The sequence below is a fragment of the Primulina huaijiensis genome, chromosome 5 (assembly GCF_012295235.1).
Source record: "Primulina huaijiensis isolate GDHJ02 chromosome 5, ASM1229523v2, whole genome shotgun sequence".
Taxonomy (NCBI): domain Eukaryota; kingdom Viridiplantae; phylum Streptophyta; class Magnoliopsida; order Lamiales; family Gesneriaceae; genus Primulina; species Primulina huaijiensis.
In genome coordinates this window covers 20,715,517-20,735,337 of record NC_133310.1, presented here as the reverse complement: position 1 = coordinate 20,735,337, position 19,821 = coordinate 20,715,517, and the positions used below count along the sequence as shown (strand labels likewise).

Genomic DNA, 19,821 nt, shown 5'->3' with positions numbered 1-19,821 from the left:
AGTGTATGCTATTATATTTTAGAGTAGGTCTGTTGTGAGACGATCTCACGAATCTTTATCTGGGAGACGTGTTAATCCTACCGATATTCACAATAAAAAGTAATACTCTTATCATGAGACCGTCTCACAAAATACGACCCATAAGACCGTCTCACACAAGTTTTTGCTTATATTTTATGACAACTTATTAAATTTTTTTTAAAAAAACTTATGTAATAACACTTATTATAAAAAAAAATATAGATTGCCGGAAAAAAAAAAGTAAGGACTACAAGTCTAACAAATATAACCTTTAGGACTTGATTGTCATTTCTAGCCCATATCAATTACTTCGAAGCGGAAGTAACCGAGCAAGAATTTCAACGCAAGATGGTAATAAGCGAAACAAAGAGCAATTAATCTCCGGCGAATCGGTGGAAAACCCTAAAAGTACAATCATATTGCGATCTATCAGCACGTAGTCTCTGTGTTGCGAGGACAACTGGCTATTCCGCATTAGGAATTGAACTCTAGAATCGGTATTCATCGACAAAATGTCGTGGCTGCGATCGGCGGTGAACAAGGCGGTGGAGGTGGGCAACAAGAACAATCTTACTCGCACTGTAAGAAGCTATGCGGATTCTGTTGTTCATCATGCCGGTCAAGCTGTTGCCGAGGGTGCCAAACTCATCCAAGATCGCATTGTAAGTTTTCCGATTTATTCTCTCGCTTTATTTATTTTTTCTCTTCAATTTCACATAGTAAAACGGAGTTGATCTAGAGGCTCGTTGGTGTGTATTCTTTTTGGAATGTTGAAAGGTAGTTACATATCACTGACCGTTTGCTGGGGTTTTGCCTAATGTACATAGCAATGTTCACAGAGAAATGGCAAAAGTTTTTATCTTTTTTTGCTTTTTTGAAATTACTTGCTTTTGGAGAGCAGGCTTCTTGGAATTTTTGTGAATACATCTTCGAGTGGAATGTAACTATATAAACTTTTTTGAATATTTGCTACCCAACAATGTTGAGTAAGTGAGTGGTTGATTAATAACAAATGGAGAAGCTTACCCAGTCTCGTTGTTCTTGATTTTAATTTTGGGTTGAAAGGACTTTTGGGTATTTGATTTCGTATAATTGGTATTTGGATGAAATAGGTTGTTGAAACTTGTCCTGAATGGAATTTAAATGTGTTTTTCTTATAATTGAAATACTTTCTGGTTTTCTTGTCATGTTAGGGTCTGTTAGCAGCGTCCTTTACTGAAGAGTTCATGTGATAATGTATAGAACTGAAGGTGGAGCTGAAGTATAATATATTATTTTTTGTTTGTGGGTATTGACTTTGTATGATAATATTTGGCTGTTGGTGTGTTTATAGAGTTGAGATTTGCCTCATCTACATTTTAAAGAACAACTATTCTCTTATTGAATGGTTGGCGAAGTTTTTCTTTTTTGCTCATAATAGGATAGAAAACTTATTTTCCATTTTTGGTGGTGGGATGTTCAGAGCTTTAAATTTAGAAACTAAATTGTATGGTGTATACCAGCCCAACTCTGAAGGAAAAACATTGGCTGTTGAGTTATAGGGGGTTCTTTCTATATATTTATTATGGCTTTTATTTCAACCTCTATTCATTTGGTAGATTTTTTACTTGTTCTCATCAGGGTGGTCGGAATTTCAAAAGCTTTAAACAGGCAGTGAAAAGGTTAGAAGAGGCCTCTATTTCTTGTAGAGGAGCTGAGAGAGTTGAATTGATGAGGAGATGGCTAGCTATACTTAAAGCCATTGAGAGCAACTCTGGAACATCATCTGAAGACAAAGAAAAGATCGACGAGCTCAATCAGCTTTCGGACGAGTCAAAGGAGAGTCCAAGAAGACAATCAATGGTCAGTCCAGTGATTCCACAGCTGTACTTTATTTGTTCTACTGCACTGAGCGAAATGTGTTCACTCTCTGTTCTAGCTTATCTGCTCTTGTACTTCATCTCACACTGAAATTGAAAGTGGCACACTTACTGCATAGGTGCCTTACCCCTTACATCTTCGGTAATATGTTTAGATGAAGTGACAATTTCTGAAAGTGGAGAAACACCAAATATCCTTATTGATTCCTCCATGCTTGCATGAAATACTTAGGTAAACTTCAAATGTCAGATGCTAGTTTTAAGATTTGATTTCTATCTTTAATATGCAAATTATGAACCCAGAAAATCTCCAATAAGTGTGTGTATAGATGCTAATCCTATTTTAGCAGCAATAAAGGCTTCATTCAGTACATCAAGAAACCCTGATTTGGATGAGATGGACATAGGGCCAAGGCGAAATAAATTTTTTAACACCCCATTTAGGACCTTGTTATTGTTTGCATAAGTGTTTGCGCCTTCCACTTTTATGCTCTTCTATTGCTCTAAAATTACAAATCTTGAAAAATGCCAAGGTCGTGGATTGAGCATGCTATTTCCTTGTACTCTTGGAACATTTGTGCAAGTTAATTTCAATTGTACATCTTTGTTTCATAATATAAATTTTCTCGCGTATAAAAGAGGCCTGTTGATTTCTTTTATGAGTCAGGCAGACTCTCTTCTCATAACCTGAATTAGAAATAATGATTACTTGGCTGCCGTAGATTTCCTTCCACATTTCATCTTTTTAATCAAAACTTTCAATTTATGCATTTTATCAACCATTTTGTTCTTGCTGTACTGAATTCTAAGTGGCGCTGAACTTCCAGTCATTTTCTCCTTCAGAACTGCAGTTTTTGTTGTTTCGCAATTTTTGTTGCTGGTGTATGCATTGAGTATCTGTTACTAGAGTAGTTGTCACGATTAATTTATTATTTATCTGATTTTTTGTCAAAGATTTTTTTGGTTTTACAACTTTTGTAGAGTTACCCCAACTCTTTAGCCTTCTTGTTAAACGTTAAATTGGAACTTCATACCTGTTTACTTCCTTTTTGAATAAATATGAGAAAATTTGTAAAGGATTGATTATTATTTTGTGATTAAAATATAGTTAGTTATTCCTGATGGCCGGAGTGGCTAAATATTGGTGACTATTAGTATAGTGACGAGGCTAAATATTTTTGACTTATTACTTATTAGCAAGTGATGATGTGTCTGATGACATGTTTAGTACTAGGTATTTAATATTGAAATCCCTTGATTAATCTGTATTTGACTATATACGTCTTGATCTTGAAGTTTTTCTTGTTTCTGCTTGTTAATTGAGAAATTGAATTATCATGGATCCAAGTTTGTTATGTTACCTAATTTATTGCAGCATTGACAGGTATTGTTTTATGATTCAGACATGGGGGGTGAGCCGATGACTTTTCGTGAAGTCTTTCTCTACAGCCAGGCTTTAGAGGGAATATCAATTTGTATGGTAGGTGGATCAAATCATAATCATTCAGTTTGATATATCTGATGTTTTTTTGTCTGAAAATTGATTATTTTATTCCTTATAACTAATAATTTCATGCTTTTGTTTGTGTGAACTGTTCATGATACGGCGCGGCACTTTCACCCTTTTGGGTTGCAAGAAACGCTCAAGATAGAAGTTGCAGCATTTAAATTGTCCTGGCAAATTAATTAATTACAAATTTTAGAAATGCAACTGTTTCTTGATTGTCTATGTTAATATGTTTTGTTCAAAGCATTTGAGATGTGTATAAATTGTAACTCCGGAGTTGGTCAACTTTTATGTGATTTAGATTCTCGAAGCACCGAAGGAAGATGAAGTTCCTTTGCTCCTTGAATTATTCGGGTTAGTGTTTCATGATCCAAGATTATGCTTTATGGGTCCCAGCTTTACCCTTAGAGAACATGGGGTGAAATATTAATTTGTGTGATATTTCTACTTTCCTTACCTTCTTACAGTTTATGTCTCACGGGAGGGAAAGAAGTGCATAACGCTATAGTGAGCAGCATTCAGGATCTTGCAAAAGTTTTTTCCAGCTACGAAGATGAAGTATTGGTGCGGGTTGAAACTCTTATACCTTGTTTCACATGCCAATGCTAATAACTTAGAAGGATGATGTTTGCAAATTTTGACCATTAAATTCCTCATCTCGCTCTGTGATTGATAAATCCAGCTGTACTTTGTGCTCCAGTATTTTCATTAATGACGATTGAAATGAGACCTTTAATTTGATCATTAAAATATGATCCCCGAGTGTAAGTCATGACTTAGGATTGCATCCAATGTCATTTGAAGTGATCAACTGGTTGATGAGTAAGTTGTAATTGTGTTAGGTGAAGAGGGAGGAATTGCTTCAGTTTGCAGAAGGGGCCATAACAGGGTTGAAAATCAATGCTGATATTGGAAGGTATTTGAGAACACTCCGTTTTTTAGCTTCCTTCTCCTATAGTTTTGTGCCCGTGCCCTTCAAAATTGTAAATTGGTGTGTTGTGGGAGTCTACGGTTCGTATGAAAGCAGAGTTCTGTTTAACTTAATTTTACTTGATTTCTTCCATGGCTGTTATCTCTCTTCTATCTCTGTGGTGAATAATCACTGCTTAACGCAGCATCGGATATTGACTAACATTGTGACATGTCAATAATGTGAAAAGAGCATTTGCTTTGGAGAACTAAACCTCAGTAAAAAATATGAAAATTATTGCTCACACGCGATTAGTAGAATATGGCTCCATGTTGCTGCTAGAACTCTCGAGTCTTCATGTTATTTGGTAGTTATCATACCTGACTTGACAATTTGATTTTTTTTTTAAAAAAATAGATCTTGAAACATTAACTTTTATTACCTGACTTGCTTTCTTGCAGGTAGGACTTATTTGAGATCGGCATGATGAAAGATCAAACTTGACTCAAGCTAATTTTCAGTTTGTTAAAAGCTTTGTACTGAGCTTGAACTGCATGTTATTTGGTTCTAGCCAATTAGACCCTAGCTACCCTTGACCAATTATTAACATTTGTTACAGAGGAAAGAGCGTAGTGATGATTTCAAACAGCAAAATAAGATTTTTTTCTCACTTTTTTGTTGTCTGTGTTCCTGCACGCAGAATTGATGCCGAAGTTTCCACCTTGAAGAAACAACTTGATGAACTAAAAGTATCACATAGGCATCTTGGTGATGGCCTTGGTGATGGTCATGAAACAAACTATAAAGAGGACATTTCTCTGACAATAGAGGTAAACTTGGCCATGCCCACCCATTTTATTTGATAAAATATTTGATAGCATCTTTTTGAGGACTGGAAGTTCATATGTTTGTGTCTTGTTACTTATTTTCCCTTTAGGGTCTAAAAGAGGCACTTGCACATATCAGAGCTTGTTCCAGATTGGAAGGGCTCCTACTGAAAAAGAAGGCTCTTAAATTTGGAGATACAACTGAAATTCATGCGCAGAAGGTACGATGTTTGTATACTGCACCTTCTGCTAAACAATGTCTGTCTCCTTTTCATAGCTTCTTGTTCATGGTCTTAGATAGGGCTGAATGGGGCATCTTCTGGTTTCCATTTTCATCAGTTTGCTTTTACATTCTTTAAATTATTTTATATATAATAGGTTGCGCTCCTTTTTACTTTTTTAGGTACATTATCCCTTCCCGCACTAGTTTTAAAAGTATATTTATCAGATGCTGCTTTACCTTGTTGTTGCTTTTGTTGACACTTGACATCTACACATGCTTGGAATAATTTTCATTGGGATTTGCACCTAGATTTCTAAAAATTCTTATTCAACTTTTTGTTTGCATGTCTAAATTAGTCTTCTTAGCACTGGCAGGTTGATAAGTTAAAAGTCTTATCGGAATCTCTTTCCAGCTCCTCGGCGAAATCTGAGAAGCGCATAGTTGATCACAGGTTCCCTTCATAAGAAAATATGTGCAGTCCATTTTCTTTTTTGATATAAAAGTCCCAAATAGGTGGCTGAGATGTTTTTAATGATTGTATCTTGCTATTCAATTAGAATTGTTGTTTATCTATGTTTCTTTCTCTCTTATTGCTTAATTGTTTGCCTTATTGTATATGGGTTTTCCATGTTATAATATGATGATCAGATGATGTCACCTATAGTCACACAGCTTGCCCCAAGCACAATGAGGTGTACAAGACTTTCAGTTTTAGGGCAAGGATCAGGCATTCAGTAAAGCATGTGCCTAATTACGGAGGAAACATGGAATTAAGCCTAGTTTAATCTATTTGGTGCAGTAATTTTTGCAATTATTGTAACAAACATACTCTTGTTATGCTACCCTCAGGGTTAGTGGAATATGTACCCTGATGCTAGTTAAATACCATTACCAAAACATGTCAACCCCTCGATGGTTTGTTTTATTTGATGGCTTTGGGTTATTACTGTCTGAATCAATGGTTTCGTTGACTTTTTGCAGAGTTCAGAAAGAAGAGGCTCTAAAATTCCGTGTGAGCAGAGGTAGTGAAGTTAGTGACATAGAAAAGGTATATCCGTCCTACAGAATGTGATTTTTTGCCTGCTGGGCAGAAATCTAGAAGATCAAATTAGAAAGCTCATTTCTGTCATTTTAGATTATAAGATTAACAAAAACACTAGAAAAATGTTAGTTTTTACTAATGGTAATGAAAATGCTTTCACATTTATCATTGAGGAACTGTTATTATAAGGCAAAAAGAAAATGAGGCAATCTATTACTTTTTGGAATTTCTTTTCTGACTTAAGATTTGTCGAGAAAATAAGATTCATCAAACTTTGTAGAAATATTCTTTACATGTCTGTGTGTTATTACCCTTCTCTGTTCACGCCATGGTATGATATATTTATTCTGTATTTAAGTAAGTGAATTCTTCCTGCCGGATGCTAAATGAATAATTCCTTCAAAGATAGATGGATTGCATTAGATCACACCATGAGGTGCCAATGCCTGAAATTTGATGATGTTTGAGGCGTTCACTTCTTCGCTGCTAGCATCTGACTTTCTAGCTTGACTGATCAATGGTCCTGATAGTTCACTTTATGCCTGTGCAAAGTGTATACATTAAAGTTCTATATCAATTTAATAGGACGAGACGATAGGATGGGTTAGAGAAGGTATGATAGAATAATATGTGGGGTATAGTCTTGGAAGATGTAGTTATGGTAGCTTCCTTTGTTTCATCAGTATGGCCCATTTGCAGGATGAGAGAAGTTTTCCTTTCTCCATGTAGTGCACTGAAAGTCTGATACCATCAGATATTAAAGGAAAAAAGGTATTTTTGTGTCACTAAAGGCATAAAATAGAGTTCCCTGGACATTAAAAAATGATGCAAAAATTTTCATCTGGCCTACTATCCAATTCTACAGATCCATTTCTGATGTTTGATATGGCCTTGGACCTTGTAATTATTGTGTTTTCCTGCTCGCTAGCAAGTAAGAGAATAACATGTTAATGATTAGAAACATTATTCTCTATGATGTATTTTCCATGAGTTGGTTTATGCAGAGTGTGATTGCTTCACCAAATTGTTTTGCCTATTGTTCTTTTTCAGGAACTGTTAGCTGATATATCTGGTCTTGAGAAACAGAGAAATGAACTTGAAGCTGAATTGAAAAAGGTCTAGATCTTGTTGTTTTCCTCATAAAAAAAGACACTGTTTAGAGGTAGTGAGCAAATAACATCGGTTAAACATTATTTTTAAAAAAATGACCTCCCCAAGTGTATTTGACTGTCTGGTCTTGAGAAACAGAGAAATGAACTTGAAGCTGAATTGAAAAAGGTCTAGATCTTATTTTCCTCATAAAAAATTATCTTCGTTTTCATTAGCTATTTAATTTCATGATTTATGTTGTACTTTCTTTTAAAGGTTAGTTTCTCGTAGTGAAGTTAAATGTTGTAGCCTTTTTGGTAGAAAAGGGGTGTGTTTGCAAGTGAAAAATTACGTCTGGCTTAGGTCTGTGCATTTGTAATTCACTTACTATGATGTTTTGATTGGTTTTGATTGTTTCATCCATTATCTGCTGGAATTCAAGATGGCTTCCGCACACTTAAATAAAGAGAATCCCTTTTCATTTGTAACATTTGTAAAGGCCAATTTTGATGTGGTGGATATCTTCATGTCCATTTTATCTCTTCTTTCATTTTTTTAAAATCTGTTGGTTCAGTGCTTAGCTCCCAAAGATTTATTATTTATTTATGAATTACGTCGAAAATTTCAAAGTTGAATTCATATGAAACTGTGCTAGGGACTCATCTGAATGATATGCTTCTCTGTTCTTATTTTATAGGACCTTGACCATCATAGAAATTAATAAATCCATGTGCATTTGGGACCTTCCTAAGGCATTATCATGTTATCTCTAAGTACTAAGACTATTGACGTTTTTTCCTAATGATACATTTTCTTTATGAATAATAAATGGAAATTATTTTATTGACTAAGGTTAATATCTCCTTATCTGCCGCTCAAGCTCGTTTTCGCAATGTAATGGAAGAAAGGGATAAATTCTTCGAAGCAAATGATCAGATTGTCGCCCATCTAAAAACTAAGGTCTACCATCTTGTTTAGCAATTACCATGTTTTCCTCCTCGTGTGTAAAGTTTGTGTGTACCTCTTGGTTTGATTTTCCCTTCCAAATATTTGGTTGGACATTATATACGTCTTTACTTTGTAGGAAGATGAGCTATCAAGATCCATCAACTCATGTCATGCTGAAGTAAATGTTCTTGTCACTTGGATCAATTTTTTGGAGGATGCTTGGTCTCTTCAGTGTTCATATACCGAGTCCAAAGAGAAGGACACGAAGTATGTTTCTGAACGTTGAGAGCATTTGCTTTTTGGACCAATAACTTTAAACTTTAATTTTTCACGGTAGATCTTGACACAAAATGCATGCATTACATTAGTATTTTTGTGTTATAGTTTTTATGTAAAGAATCTAGAAATCATATTGAAACTAAACTCCAAAATTGATTTTATGAGACTTTTAATAATTAAGTAGAATAGTTATTTTAAAATGTAATATTTTGTTATTTTTAAATACATGATTTTTATAATAATTTTTTTAAAAATGTTGGGAATGATATGATTATTTAAAAATTCAAAAGTATAGACAAAGATATTCAATAATTCTAAAAAGATGGGAAAATGAATGAGATATGGTAGTTACAGTTGAATTACAGATTTACTAATGGTAGATTTTTATGATATTTTTTTGTTAAATGAGGTACTTTTTGTAATTTGAGAAGTATTTTTGGAATTTTTTAAAATTGTGCCATCACCCTAAAAGTAGTTACTCTAAGTTCCTTGTGCTTTATAAGATAGTAGGTACAGGTTTAAGCTTTTGTTCTCCAACTTTTCGTATTTCATCATGTTATGGTCCTGTGAAAGTTCTATTTTCTCTGTCCGAATATTTAAACTTCGAAGTTATATAGATACTAATTTAATGACTTCGTTTTAAAGTGCTGAACTGGAGAGACATGAAGATTACTTCATAAACTTGGTTACTCAGCTGCTCTCTTCTTACGAGGTGCCTATTAGTCTCCCCTTAGATGACGCTTGAGCCAAATATCTTTCCAGTTCTTTCAAATGTTGTCCGAATTATACTCTCTTTGACACTCTTTTTCTTGTGCAGAAAGAGTTGAGATATCCTATTGATCGCATTGCGAAATATGTCGAGAATTTAAAGACCTTAACTCAAGGGTACTGCCTCAAGTTATGCTTGCAGTGTATTATGGTTCCAAATTTGACCAGAGTGCCTTATTTCCCTTTACAGGTCAGCACTAACTCCTGATGCAGAAATGGACAATTCAAAAATGTTGAATCCAAGGAGAAATCTGGAGGAGGAATACCTTGATTATGAAGCTAAGGTAAAAGCAATGCTCCCTGTATTTATAATGAGTCGTCGTCTTTGCATAATCCAAATATGTAAAACTGAGAACAGCCTACCAACATTAGTATCTCTAATTTTTAATCAACCGCCCTGGGAGTGCTTTTATATATAAAAAAGAGAGATGCCAAGACATTTACCACTTAATAACATTTACGAAAGTTAAGTGTCTTTGTTTTGCAGATCATAACTACTTTCAGCGTGGTGGACAACATGAGAGAACAGTTTTATGCTCAACAAGGAAAAATCTCCAGGTCTTATCCTCAAAATTGTTGTATGATCCCATCCCTCCCACCCAAAAAAAATTTTGTGTACCATCGCTAAATTTCGTGTTATTTCGTGTTTTGGGCCGTTCAGTAAAGAGAATCCTAAAGTTAAAGAGCTATTCGACAATATGGAGAAGCTAAGACAGGAATTCGAGTCCATCGAGAGACCTAATTTAGAAATCGAGAATCCCACTAAAGAGTCAGATGCATCTCCTCGTGATAAGTTAAAAGAAAATGTTCCACAACCCACGGACCAAACTGCAGAGGCACTTGGAGCTGAGGGCCAAAAGCCTCCTGTGAAGCCAGAGCACGTGTTAGACACCGAAGCAGAATTGGAAAAGCTGGAGTCAGAATTTGGCAAGGTTCATCATGATTACTCGACAGAAGAAATCGGTGAGTGGGAATTTGACGAGCTCGAGAGGGAGTTGAGATCTGGGGGCTCGTCTGGCAAATAATGGACGTCGCATACGACGGCAATGCTCTGCTTTGTCTCATAGTTTTCAAATCTTGGTGAATGGTTCTGAGCTCCTCAAGCAATATTTGGCTGTAGGAGTTCACTTTACTGCTTGATGTATTTCAAGTTGTCCAAGCTTTTGTGTATATTTAAAAATGTAAAATAAATTTCAAAAGGTCGATTTTTTTTTTTGTTTTATTTGTATTTTGTTTTAAAGCTCCAACTTGTAATGTATTGAGATGAAAAATGCTTGTTTTTGTTGCAGTTTGTAATACTGAAGATGTAAATGTCTTCTGTTTTTATTTTTGTTTGGGATGGGTCAGCTGTAACCCTAGGCTATAAACGGGCCGAACAGGTCGTGCTTCTATCTAGCTTTTGTCAGGCCCAATACAGTAACCTAAGCCCAATCGATAGCTTGCTAGGGCTTCACACTGGCCTTCTAACTGTCTTGGTTATTGGAGCAGACCCAATCCGATAACAGTGAAAAATATTAGTTTGTGCCCAAAAATCTTATATTTTTTTTTTTATTAAGTTAGAGGGACATTCAAGAATTATAACTGGTTTATTAAAATACTTTTATAGATACTTATTCTCATCTTGTCTTCTGCTATATCTCTTGCAACTTAGCTGGAGAGGCTCAAATAGTTTGCGTTCTTCTATCATAGTTCAAAGACTCAAAGCCCAAAAAATGAGCTGTTTGGTTTTGTTCACTATAAACGTGCATCTCAGGTTCTCTAGCAATAAGTGAATTATACCTAGATATCAAATCGAACAAGGAAGAGCAAGGCATCTAGTCATTGTTTATCCACTTTATTATTGTTTCTGAGTCAATCTCTAGCATGACTTTTTTATGTCTCATTTCTCATGTTAATTTGAGGCCCTTACAATTAGATATAGCAATAGCCAATGTTATGGATAAACCAAATAATCCAATCCCCCGTATCATTCCGTGGTAGACCACCACCTCCCGCTTTCTGGCTCGTCTGTTTATAGCACTCATCTACATTGAACTCACTCCAGTATGATATTTATATTATATGTACATGTAAAGCATGTGCTCCGTGCACTAGTAATAATAATTAGATATGTCAATGGGGCGGGCGGGTATGGTTAAACCCAAGACCCGCCCATGAAGAAAACTTTGACCCATTACCCGACCCATCCCGATTAAATATTCTTCGGACCCTCCCCACCCCGAATACGAAATAGGGCCGGGTAGACCCGCAAGACCCATGAGACCCGAATTTTTTTAAAATGAAAACAGTAATTTTCTTATCACATGACTGAATTATGAAACAAATAATCATCTAAATACAACACAACAGAAAACTAATTCATGTTTTCGACCACATTTAATAATAACAAACAAAGTATTTTCACGAAATAATGAATTACATAAAAAAAAGAATTACTAGCTCTCCAAAAAAAAGTCTTGATATCCCCAAAAATAATCATAACAGAATTTAAACATATCAATATAAAATCAGCGAGTAAGCATTATTTCAGACACATTCTTCAAGATCATCTTCCTCTTCATCAAGAATGGTGGGACAAGTTGGTAAATTACTTGAAGAATTATCTACAAAATCAAAGAGAGAAACTGTAATTTAAAATCGTAAAAAAATGTAATTTAAAGAAAGAAAGTACAGTAACAAAATTAAAATGAAAGTACAATAACAAAATAAAATTGTGATTTATTTACCTTCCACCTCAACCTACAACCATATTCGCGAGCACATCAATGCCTCCAAAGTCGTTGGATTAAGCCTACTACGATGAGGACTAACTATTCTTCCACTATTGCTAAAAGCATATTCAGATGCAACAGTTGACACATGAATATCTAAAATTTCATTTGCCATTTTATGTAAATTTGGATATTTGACTTTATTCGTCTTCCAACAACTAAGAATATTAAAATGTTGCGTTCGTGACTAGAGACAATTTCTTCCAAATACATATTCAACTCGGTTAGAGATTTTGACGCAGCTTGGCTTGAACTTGAAGCCACAAATTTATCATATATATCTAAAATATTAATATCAGATTCATCAATATTAAAAACAGACGAAGTCCCATCAATCCCTGAACCACCTATATTTTCCAATGATTTTTTTGTCTTGGATTGGGAATCAACCAATAAATCACAACAATTCTGTCGAACTTCATCAATTTTAGATTGTGATATTTCATCATAATAAATTAGGGGAAAATAAATTAAACAAGCTTCTTCTTGTATCTAGGATCCAATACAGCAGCAACCCCCATCATAATATGACAAATATCTCAATATTTATCATACTTATCATTTATATCTACATATATGGGGCATGTATTATAGGACTCATGACCCGTCCCATACCCAGTTGGGTCTGAAAAATTGGACCCAAGACCCACCCCATGACCCATTTAGTATGTCCAACCCGCCTCAGACGGGGTGAGTTCATTGCGGGTCTGGGTAAAACTCGGACCCATTGACACCATCGAAATCTCCTCAAAATGCAGTTCTTCACCTTCCTTCACCATTCCAACTTTTTTTAAAAAAAACCCACAAACTTGCATTAGCAAATAGAATGAAGCTTAAGCTTAAGATTTAAAACTTTTTCAACAAGTGAGTGGCAAATTGGAGACCTTTTGAAGAATTTTTTGGGATCGTGAAGCTAGCTGTGGAACGATCTTGTTGTAGATATTAGATTGTTGATTACCGGTAACAAACGCACTTGCGTACTTGTGACGGCATGACCGAGTGGTAACGCTTTTATCAAATTTGAGTGTCTCATGATCAAACAAAAAACCAAAAATCTCTTCCTTTTTTTTTTTTTTGCTAATACAACTTGTTGGATAATTCTCCTTTAAAAGCTAGGGATGATAATAGATTGGGTTTGAGTAGAATTTAAAATTTCTCGTCTTCATTCTCTTTTATTATATTTATCATCATCCGCACGGGTATTCAATTTCATCATCATGGTCATCGGAAGATTAAATATTCATACCCAATCCAAATATCTTTTTTTTTTATTGGAATTATCACGTATAATTACATTTTCTCAAATTTTAATTATTTCGAATAAGTTTTGAATATTTAAAATAAAAAAATAAAAATAAAAAATAGCAAATTAAACTTTATAGAATAAATAACAAGATATTATAAACAATTTATCATAACATGATAATCATACAAAAATAACATCAACATATTCCATAAAAACATATTATAATTAATATCATAGCCAAAATCATATATATAATCGGATATGAGTAGGATTCTTTAAGATTCGCTTTCATCATCATATCCGAAAATCTCTATACCAAATTATCTATTTATTTAATCAGATAAAAAATAATTTTCTCTATTCGAGTCGAATATCGGATTCTTTGTCAAATTTCTGGGAAAAAAAAATGTAATATCTGTTAGAAAACTTATTGATATTTTGTTTGATTCTCATTTCTAAAAATTTGGTACGAGGTATATCGAAAACATTATTGGAAGTCTAATTATACGCGCCGCGAGGCATCGAATATTTTTTTATTTCCTTAATTATTTCTTAATTAGTGTAATTAACTATACATTGAATAGCCATCGAATCATCAAGTTGCCACCAGATATGATTACACAAGCGTTTCTTTTCACACTGAAAACTTTGTTCCAATAATATCTTTTTCTTTCTATTTTCTTGGGATTCCAAGAATTCAGATTTTCATCATACTATCATTATTCTGCACTTCTCCGTTGAGTAAATCTTCGTCTCTTTCTTTGTTTAGTTAGTTGTTTGTATCAATATGTTTATGTATGTGCTCCAAATTTTTGCATATAATGTGATATGGGAAAGTTTGTTTTTATTTGTTAGTTTTAATGGGGTTCTGTAATAGGATTGTTGGAGCAATTGGATGCAGTAATCGTCTAAGATTCACTATTCATTGATTATATTTTTGCGTCGGAGAGTTTTTGAATTTTTTTGAAAATTTTGGACTTATATTAGGCAAGTAGTCTCAAGCAGTAAATCTTCATAATGACGCTTCATTTTCGGTGGAAGTTTGAATCCTTTAAATTTTTTCATCTGAAAACATGAAATGTATAATTTCTTTAAGGACTTCAACGGTAACTTTCACTGCTTGAAGTTTATAGCACTAAGGTTGAAAGAACGAAGTGATTTGTGAGTATTGTTTAAATATCTTGTTTCTTTTTTACTTTTTCCTTTTGGGTCGAAATGTGTTGCAAGAGAGGAACCCAAGAATGTAATTTGGGACTCGTTGGGTCAACTTTTTCTTGCAATTTTTAAAATTAATAATGAGAGCGTACTGAATCTGAAATGGGTTTTTGATTTGTGGTTCTTTTCCTTATGTTATTGGTTTGCAAATTTGTGTACAGAAAATGGTCCTTACTTTCGGTTAAGTTTCTTTTTTCCGCTAAAGAGGTTTTTTTTAACGGAAATTGGATAAATGGAATGGACTTATGTGTTTGGAAGAGTTCAAGGTCGAGGAATATGGGAATTAAGGGTAGAGTGGTCTTTAAAGCAAAAGAATCAGCTGACACCAATGACGGCTCCTGGACACCAATGTTTTTCTAATCATGAATCAGAAGCACGTTGGTTTTATTTTTATGGGGTCTAATGATTCTTGTTAATGGTAAAGGTTGTGAATAACTACTGTATTTGTATAGTTTACGTGAAGCTTTTAGCATAATCATTAATGTTAATTCAGCAAGGATATCACTATTTTTTAAATGTGAAGGTTCATTTACTTCTTACGGTATTGGGTTTTGCTTTCTGATTAAATTCGATCGTGTAGCTAGTTTGGAGGTATTGTCCATGGTATACCAGGATATGTTCTCCACATAGAACATATATTGTAGGATGCATAAAAAATATACATTGATCCCACACAAAATTCATCCTGCTGTATGTGCTACATGGGGATTATTTCTCCTGATTTAGCATAGGATATACCATTTTTCTTGATAGGTTATTTCTATAATTCCTAATTTGTAAACCTGGTTGTTAAGCCGGTCACCTTCCAAGAAATTCTTGATTGATGATTTGTAACTGGCGACCATGATATTCTGGAGAACATATATTGGCGTTTCACTTAGTTATAATGCTAAAACATTGTACTTATTTCAGGTGGTTTCTTTTAGAAAACATCATTATTATGCATGCACTAGGATGTTAACATTGAGTTTTCTATTGTTGCAAGTTCACTTACTCGTCTTTTGTTCATCCTTCTTTTTGTTATAATTTTTTTTAGCAGATCACTTACAAGTTCCATGATAGATGACCAAACGTGGAGTCAAGTTGCCAAAATGAAGAAGCTATTCTTTTTCAGATCCAACAGCGGAAATGGTAATCAAATCTCCCCATCATCAACGGATAAGAGAATTTATTGTGAAAAACTAGCAGAAAAGTCCAGAATAAACAAACAAGATTCTGAGGATGATGTATTTGGCGACGCTCCATGTCTAAGAAGAAGCCTATCGTTCTCTTCCGGATCTGTTTATGAAACGGGAAAAAGGATAAAGAACTACGCGGACCAAAATGGCTCTCCATGCAGTACAAATCATCATTCTCGCAAACAATCAATTCAGTCGTCCTCACGGTTGGCAATTACTATTTTTCTACAATAATTTTTTAGTTTATTCCTGTTTTTGCTCTTATGAACATATGTTTCAACAATTATTGTTCAGTCCTCGTGCTTTGCCCCCTGAGAGGCAAACCAGGATTAACTACTGTAACGCTGCTGTGGTTAATGAGTCACGGAGAGTGGAGAAATCTAATCGTATTGTTTCCGGAGCACACACTGATTTATCTGAGATCTCTTCTCATTGCTCCAGTAATGTCTCGAGCAAGGTTTTGGACCGTTACATTGATGGAGAACAACATAAAGAAAGTAATGATGTAAATGTGAATTTCTCCTTGAATGATCAATTTGACAAACAAAGTGTGGTGGTTAAACGAATGCCTCCTGGTTTACCACAAGATTCCAGGAAACAGAAACCAAAATCCCAATCTTTTAGAGAAACCAAATTGTCCCACTTTCATCCTTCTTCTAGAGTCTCAGGCGATGATGGGTTTCACCATAAGTCCCCTCGAAAACTTGCAAGAAAAGTGGTTGAGAGACTTTCACGTTCTAAACTTTTGCCTGAAACGAGGTCCAAAGGAGTTGACTCTGAGAATCCTATCACCATTGAAGACATCTATGGCAGAAACTTGACAAGGTGTTCCACTGCATATACTGATGAAATAAAAAACTGTGTAACCAATTGGAATAGCGAGATTGGTGGATCTCATCATGAAGAAATGTCCGAATTCTTGGAGAGGCAGTCTTGTTCTGGTGATAAAATCGAAGTTAGAGAAAATATTGATGCTTTGACTGAAACAGATTTGGGGCTGTTCAAACAATTTAAGGAAGCCGAGGACCGAGCTGCACTTCTCTCAGAAGAGCTTGAACAAGGAAACTTTCCTGAGGTTAGAGGGCTTAGCTTGCCTATACTGATTCAAATCATTAGGAGTATGACAGAGGAGAAGGCAAAAATGGCCCTTGAGGTTTCATCAGTCCTGGAAGATAGGATTGCTGAAAAGGCGTTATTTAGAGAAGAACTTAAAATAGCAAGGGGGGACTTAGATTCACATACTCGGCGATTGGAGAAGGAAAAGAATGAGTTGCAGTTTGCACTTGAAAAGGAATTAGATAGGAGATCAGTTGAGTGGTCCCTGAAACTTGAGAGATACCAGGCAGAAGAACATAGGCTTCGCGAGAGGGTAAGGGAGCTAGCGGAACAGAATGTGAGCCTTCAAAGAGAAGTATCTTCGTTCAGCGAGAGGGAAATGGGTGATAAAACCAAAATCACAAACTCGGAGAAACAACTTGAGGAATTAGCCATTCAGGTCAGAGAAGCTAAGGAAGAGAATCACTTTCTGCAGAAAAATCAATCTGAACTGAAAGATAAGGCTAGAGTTTTAGAAGAAGATCGAGACTGCACCAGAAGAAACTATAAGGAAAAAGTTACTGATTGCAAGGATATGCATCAAGCTATCAGTAGACTTCAGAGAACCTGCAGTGATCAGGAGAAGACGATTGATGGGTTGCGAGGTCTTTGTGAGGAACTTGGAAAGAAGATTTCTTGTGAGAATTATAATTTTGGGTTGGCGAAGGTGCAAATGGAACAAATGAGACTTACTGGAGTTGAGCATGCACTAAGGAAAGAGGTAGAATCATCAAGGATAGAAATTGATTCACTTCGTTGTGAGAACATTGATCTACTTAATCGTCTGAAAGACAATGGGAATGGGGGAAGGTATTCGAATTTGAAGTTGGATCAAGAACTACAGAACCGTATGAACTGCTTGCAAGATCAAGTGCTTCCATTGCTGATAGAGAGCAATCAACTTTGTCAGAAGTTACTCGAAAATATCAAATCAAATGCCTGCCAAATTTTGAAAATGGGATCGAATTCTGACACGGGTTTCACAGGCCAAGTTCTTGAATGTGAAGTGAAACTCCAAGGTCTAGAGAGGGCTGCTGAAAACTTAACGAGCAGCATGCAAACCATTTCCAGTGTCTTGCACGAAAAGCCCACAATTTTGCATGATAAGGTGCACCTTGTTGCTGTGGATTCTCATGAATCACCCAGAAGAAAAGATACAAAATCGGAGGTGAATTGATTCTGACCATTATTTGTCTTTTTTCCACACATTAATTTGGATTTATACACACTCCATTTCTTGAAAACTAATCTTTCGTTTACTTTCCAGGACATAATCCTTTCGGAGCTGAAAGCCGAGATCTTATTGACAAGTTTATTGCGTGAGAAACTTTATTCCAAGGAGCTGAACATAGAGCAGCTTCAAGCTGAGGTAGCTGCAGCGGTTAGAGTTAATGACACTCTAAAATGTGAAGTACAAAATGCGATGGATAATTTTTCTTGCGTTAACCACAAGAAGAAAGATCTTGAACTTCAGGTGAACTTAATACCACTTTTTTTACGTTTGAATGGAGTTTAGATTTGTTTGAATTTCCGAATGGCCAAACTTTTCTTGTGCTCATAGCAATCCGGCAGTATGTATGATGTGTCTATTGCACAACTTCTATTTTTAAAATAAAATCTCCTCTTCTCTGCAGATGATGAAAAAGGATGAGATTATTGAGCAACTTGAAGTTGATTTGCAAGAAAACAAGAAAGAATTGGCTATAGTAAAGGGAATACTACCAAAGGTATCCGATGAAAGAGATCTCATGTGGGGCAAGGTGAAGCAGTGTAGCGAACAGAACATGTTACTAAATTCTGAGATCAATGCTATGAGAAAGAAGATGGAGGCCCTTGATGAAGATATACTTCTAAAAGAAGGCCAAATCACAATTTTGAAAGACAGTATAGGTAAACCTTTCGACCTTCTCGCTAGTCCAGATTCTAGCGATAATTTCTGCTGGAAGGATTCATCCTAAACTGACTGCAGAAAGAACGATTATCGTGAATATTGAGTGTTATTAGAGTTTTAAGTCTTTGTTTTGATCAGTTTTCAATCTTTTGTTAGCTTGTTGCATAGCAAACTTAGGAAGCTTGTGATTTCTTGTAGAATTCTTGGTTCTCTTCTGTGTTTTAATAAACATAAACATATAATTGTGCAGTTGGTTTTTTATTCCACCAAGTCAGCGGTGTGGTTGTACTATGTGTGATTGCTTCTCAGTTGATATAATTTTCTTACAGTTGTGGATCTTTGGTTATTCAGTTAAGTCACATTTCTAGTTTTCTTTGTGCTAATTTTTCCAACTTTTGAGCTATCTGATATTTTTTTTTTGGAAAAAAAATAAAGTTTTAAGCTATTTGATTGTAGATTGAACTTTGAAAGCTTCAAACTCTTAGGGGACCGGATTCGAGGGAGGGAAAGTGCAACCTTTGAGCAAATTAGTTCATACTAATTGATTTTTTTTAAAAATCAATTATTCTCCTTGCAAATTGAAATAAGAGCCTAATTTTTGTGAAAAAAAATGAATTTTAATTATGATAGATTAAATTATTCTGCTTAAATTAAGGATACAATTTAAATTTTAAAAAATAAAATTTTCAAAATCGTTGAAGGAAAATCCTCTTTATTTATTTATATCAACTTGTCTTGCTAAAAACAAGACTTGTCAGTTGTCACCTCATATCAAACATTAAATAAAAAATTTACGGATAATGTTAGTTTTAGCCCATTTAAATTGTTTGATTTGGTTAATAATGAAATTGTATTGAATTAGTAGTATCGTGTTTGAGGACAGAGAGAATGCACTGAATATATAGACAAACGGTACTTCTGCGGTAATGCGATTTTGATTTATCAAAAAATA

General features: G+C 34.9%; 2 protein-coding genes across 7 annotated transcripts; both read left to right on the top strand.

The window, feature by feature from the left end:
* The first annotated feature begins 332 nt into the window (after positions 1-332).
* LOC140977004 (uncharacterized) lies at positions 333-10,802 on the top strand. Of its 3 annotated transcripts, none has more exons than XM_073441515.1 (18): positions 333-683; positions 1,642-1,863; positions 3,265-3,360; positions 3,689-3,741; positions 3,855-3,951; positions 4,236-4,303; positions 4,998-5,127; positions 5,235-5,345; positions 5,722-5,798; positions 6,329-6,395; positions 7,440-7,505; positions 8,331-8,438; positions 8,563-8,693; positions 9,351-9,417; positions 9,523-9,590; positions 9,664-9,757; positions 9,961-10,031; positions 10,135-10,802. In XM_073441515.1, exons 1-18 carry the CDS (start codon positions 534-536, stop codon positions 10,496-10,498), a joined length of 2,040 nt encoding a protein of 679 aa, XP_073297616.1. In that variant the 5' UTR covers positions 333-533; the 3' UTR covers positions 10,499-10,802. The 3 variants fall into 3 exon arrangements, with proteins under 3 accessions (XP_073297616.1, XP_073297615.1, XP_073297617.1); XM_073441514.1 differs by having other exon boundaries at positions 4,230-4,303; XM_073441516.1 differs by lacking the exon at positions 333-683 and having other exon boundaries at positions 3,256-3,360; positions 4,230-4,303.
* Positions 10,803-14,091: 3,289 nt separating this feature from the next.
* LOC140977003 (uncharacterized) lies at positions 14,092-18,954 on the top strand. 4 transcript variants are annotated; one of them, XM_073441511.1, is made up of 5 exons: positions 14,092-14,231; positions 15,745-16,089; positions 16,178-18,146; positions 18,246-18,452; positions 18,613-18,954. In XM_073441511.1, the coding sequence occupies exons 2-5, from the start codon at positions 15,761-15,763 to the stop codon at positions 18,934-18,936; spliced, it is 2,829 nt and encodes a 942-aa protein (XP_073297612.1). In that variant the 5' UTR covers positions 14,092-14,231; positions 15,745-15,760; the 3' UTR covers positions 18,937-18,954. The 4 variants fall into 4 exon arrangements, with proteins under 4 accessions (XP_073297612.1, XP_073297613.1, XP_073297611.1 ...); XM_073441512.1 differs by having other exon boundaries at positions 14,099-14,231; positions 15,742-16,089; XM_073441510.1 differs by lacking the exon at positions 14,092-14,231 and adding an exon at positions 14,260-14,651.
* Positions 18,955-19,821: the final 867 nt, after the last annotated feature.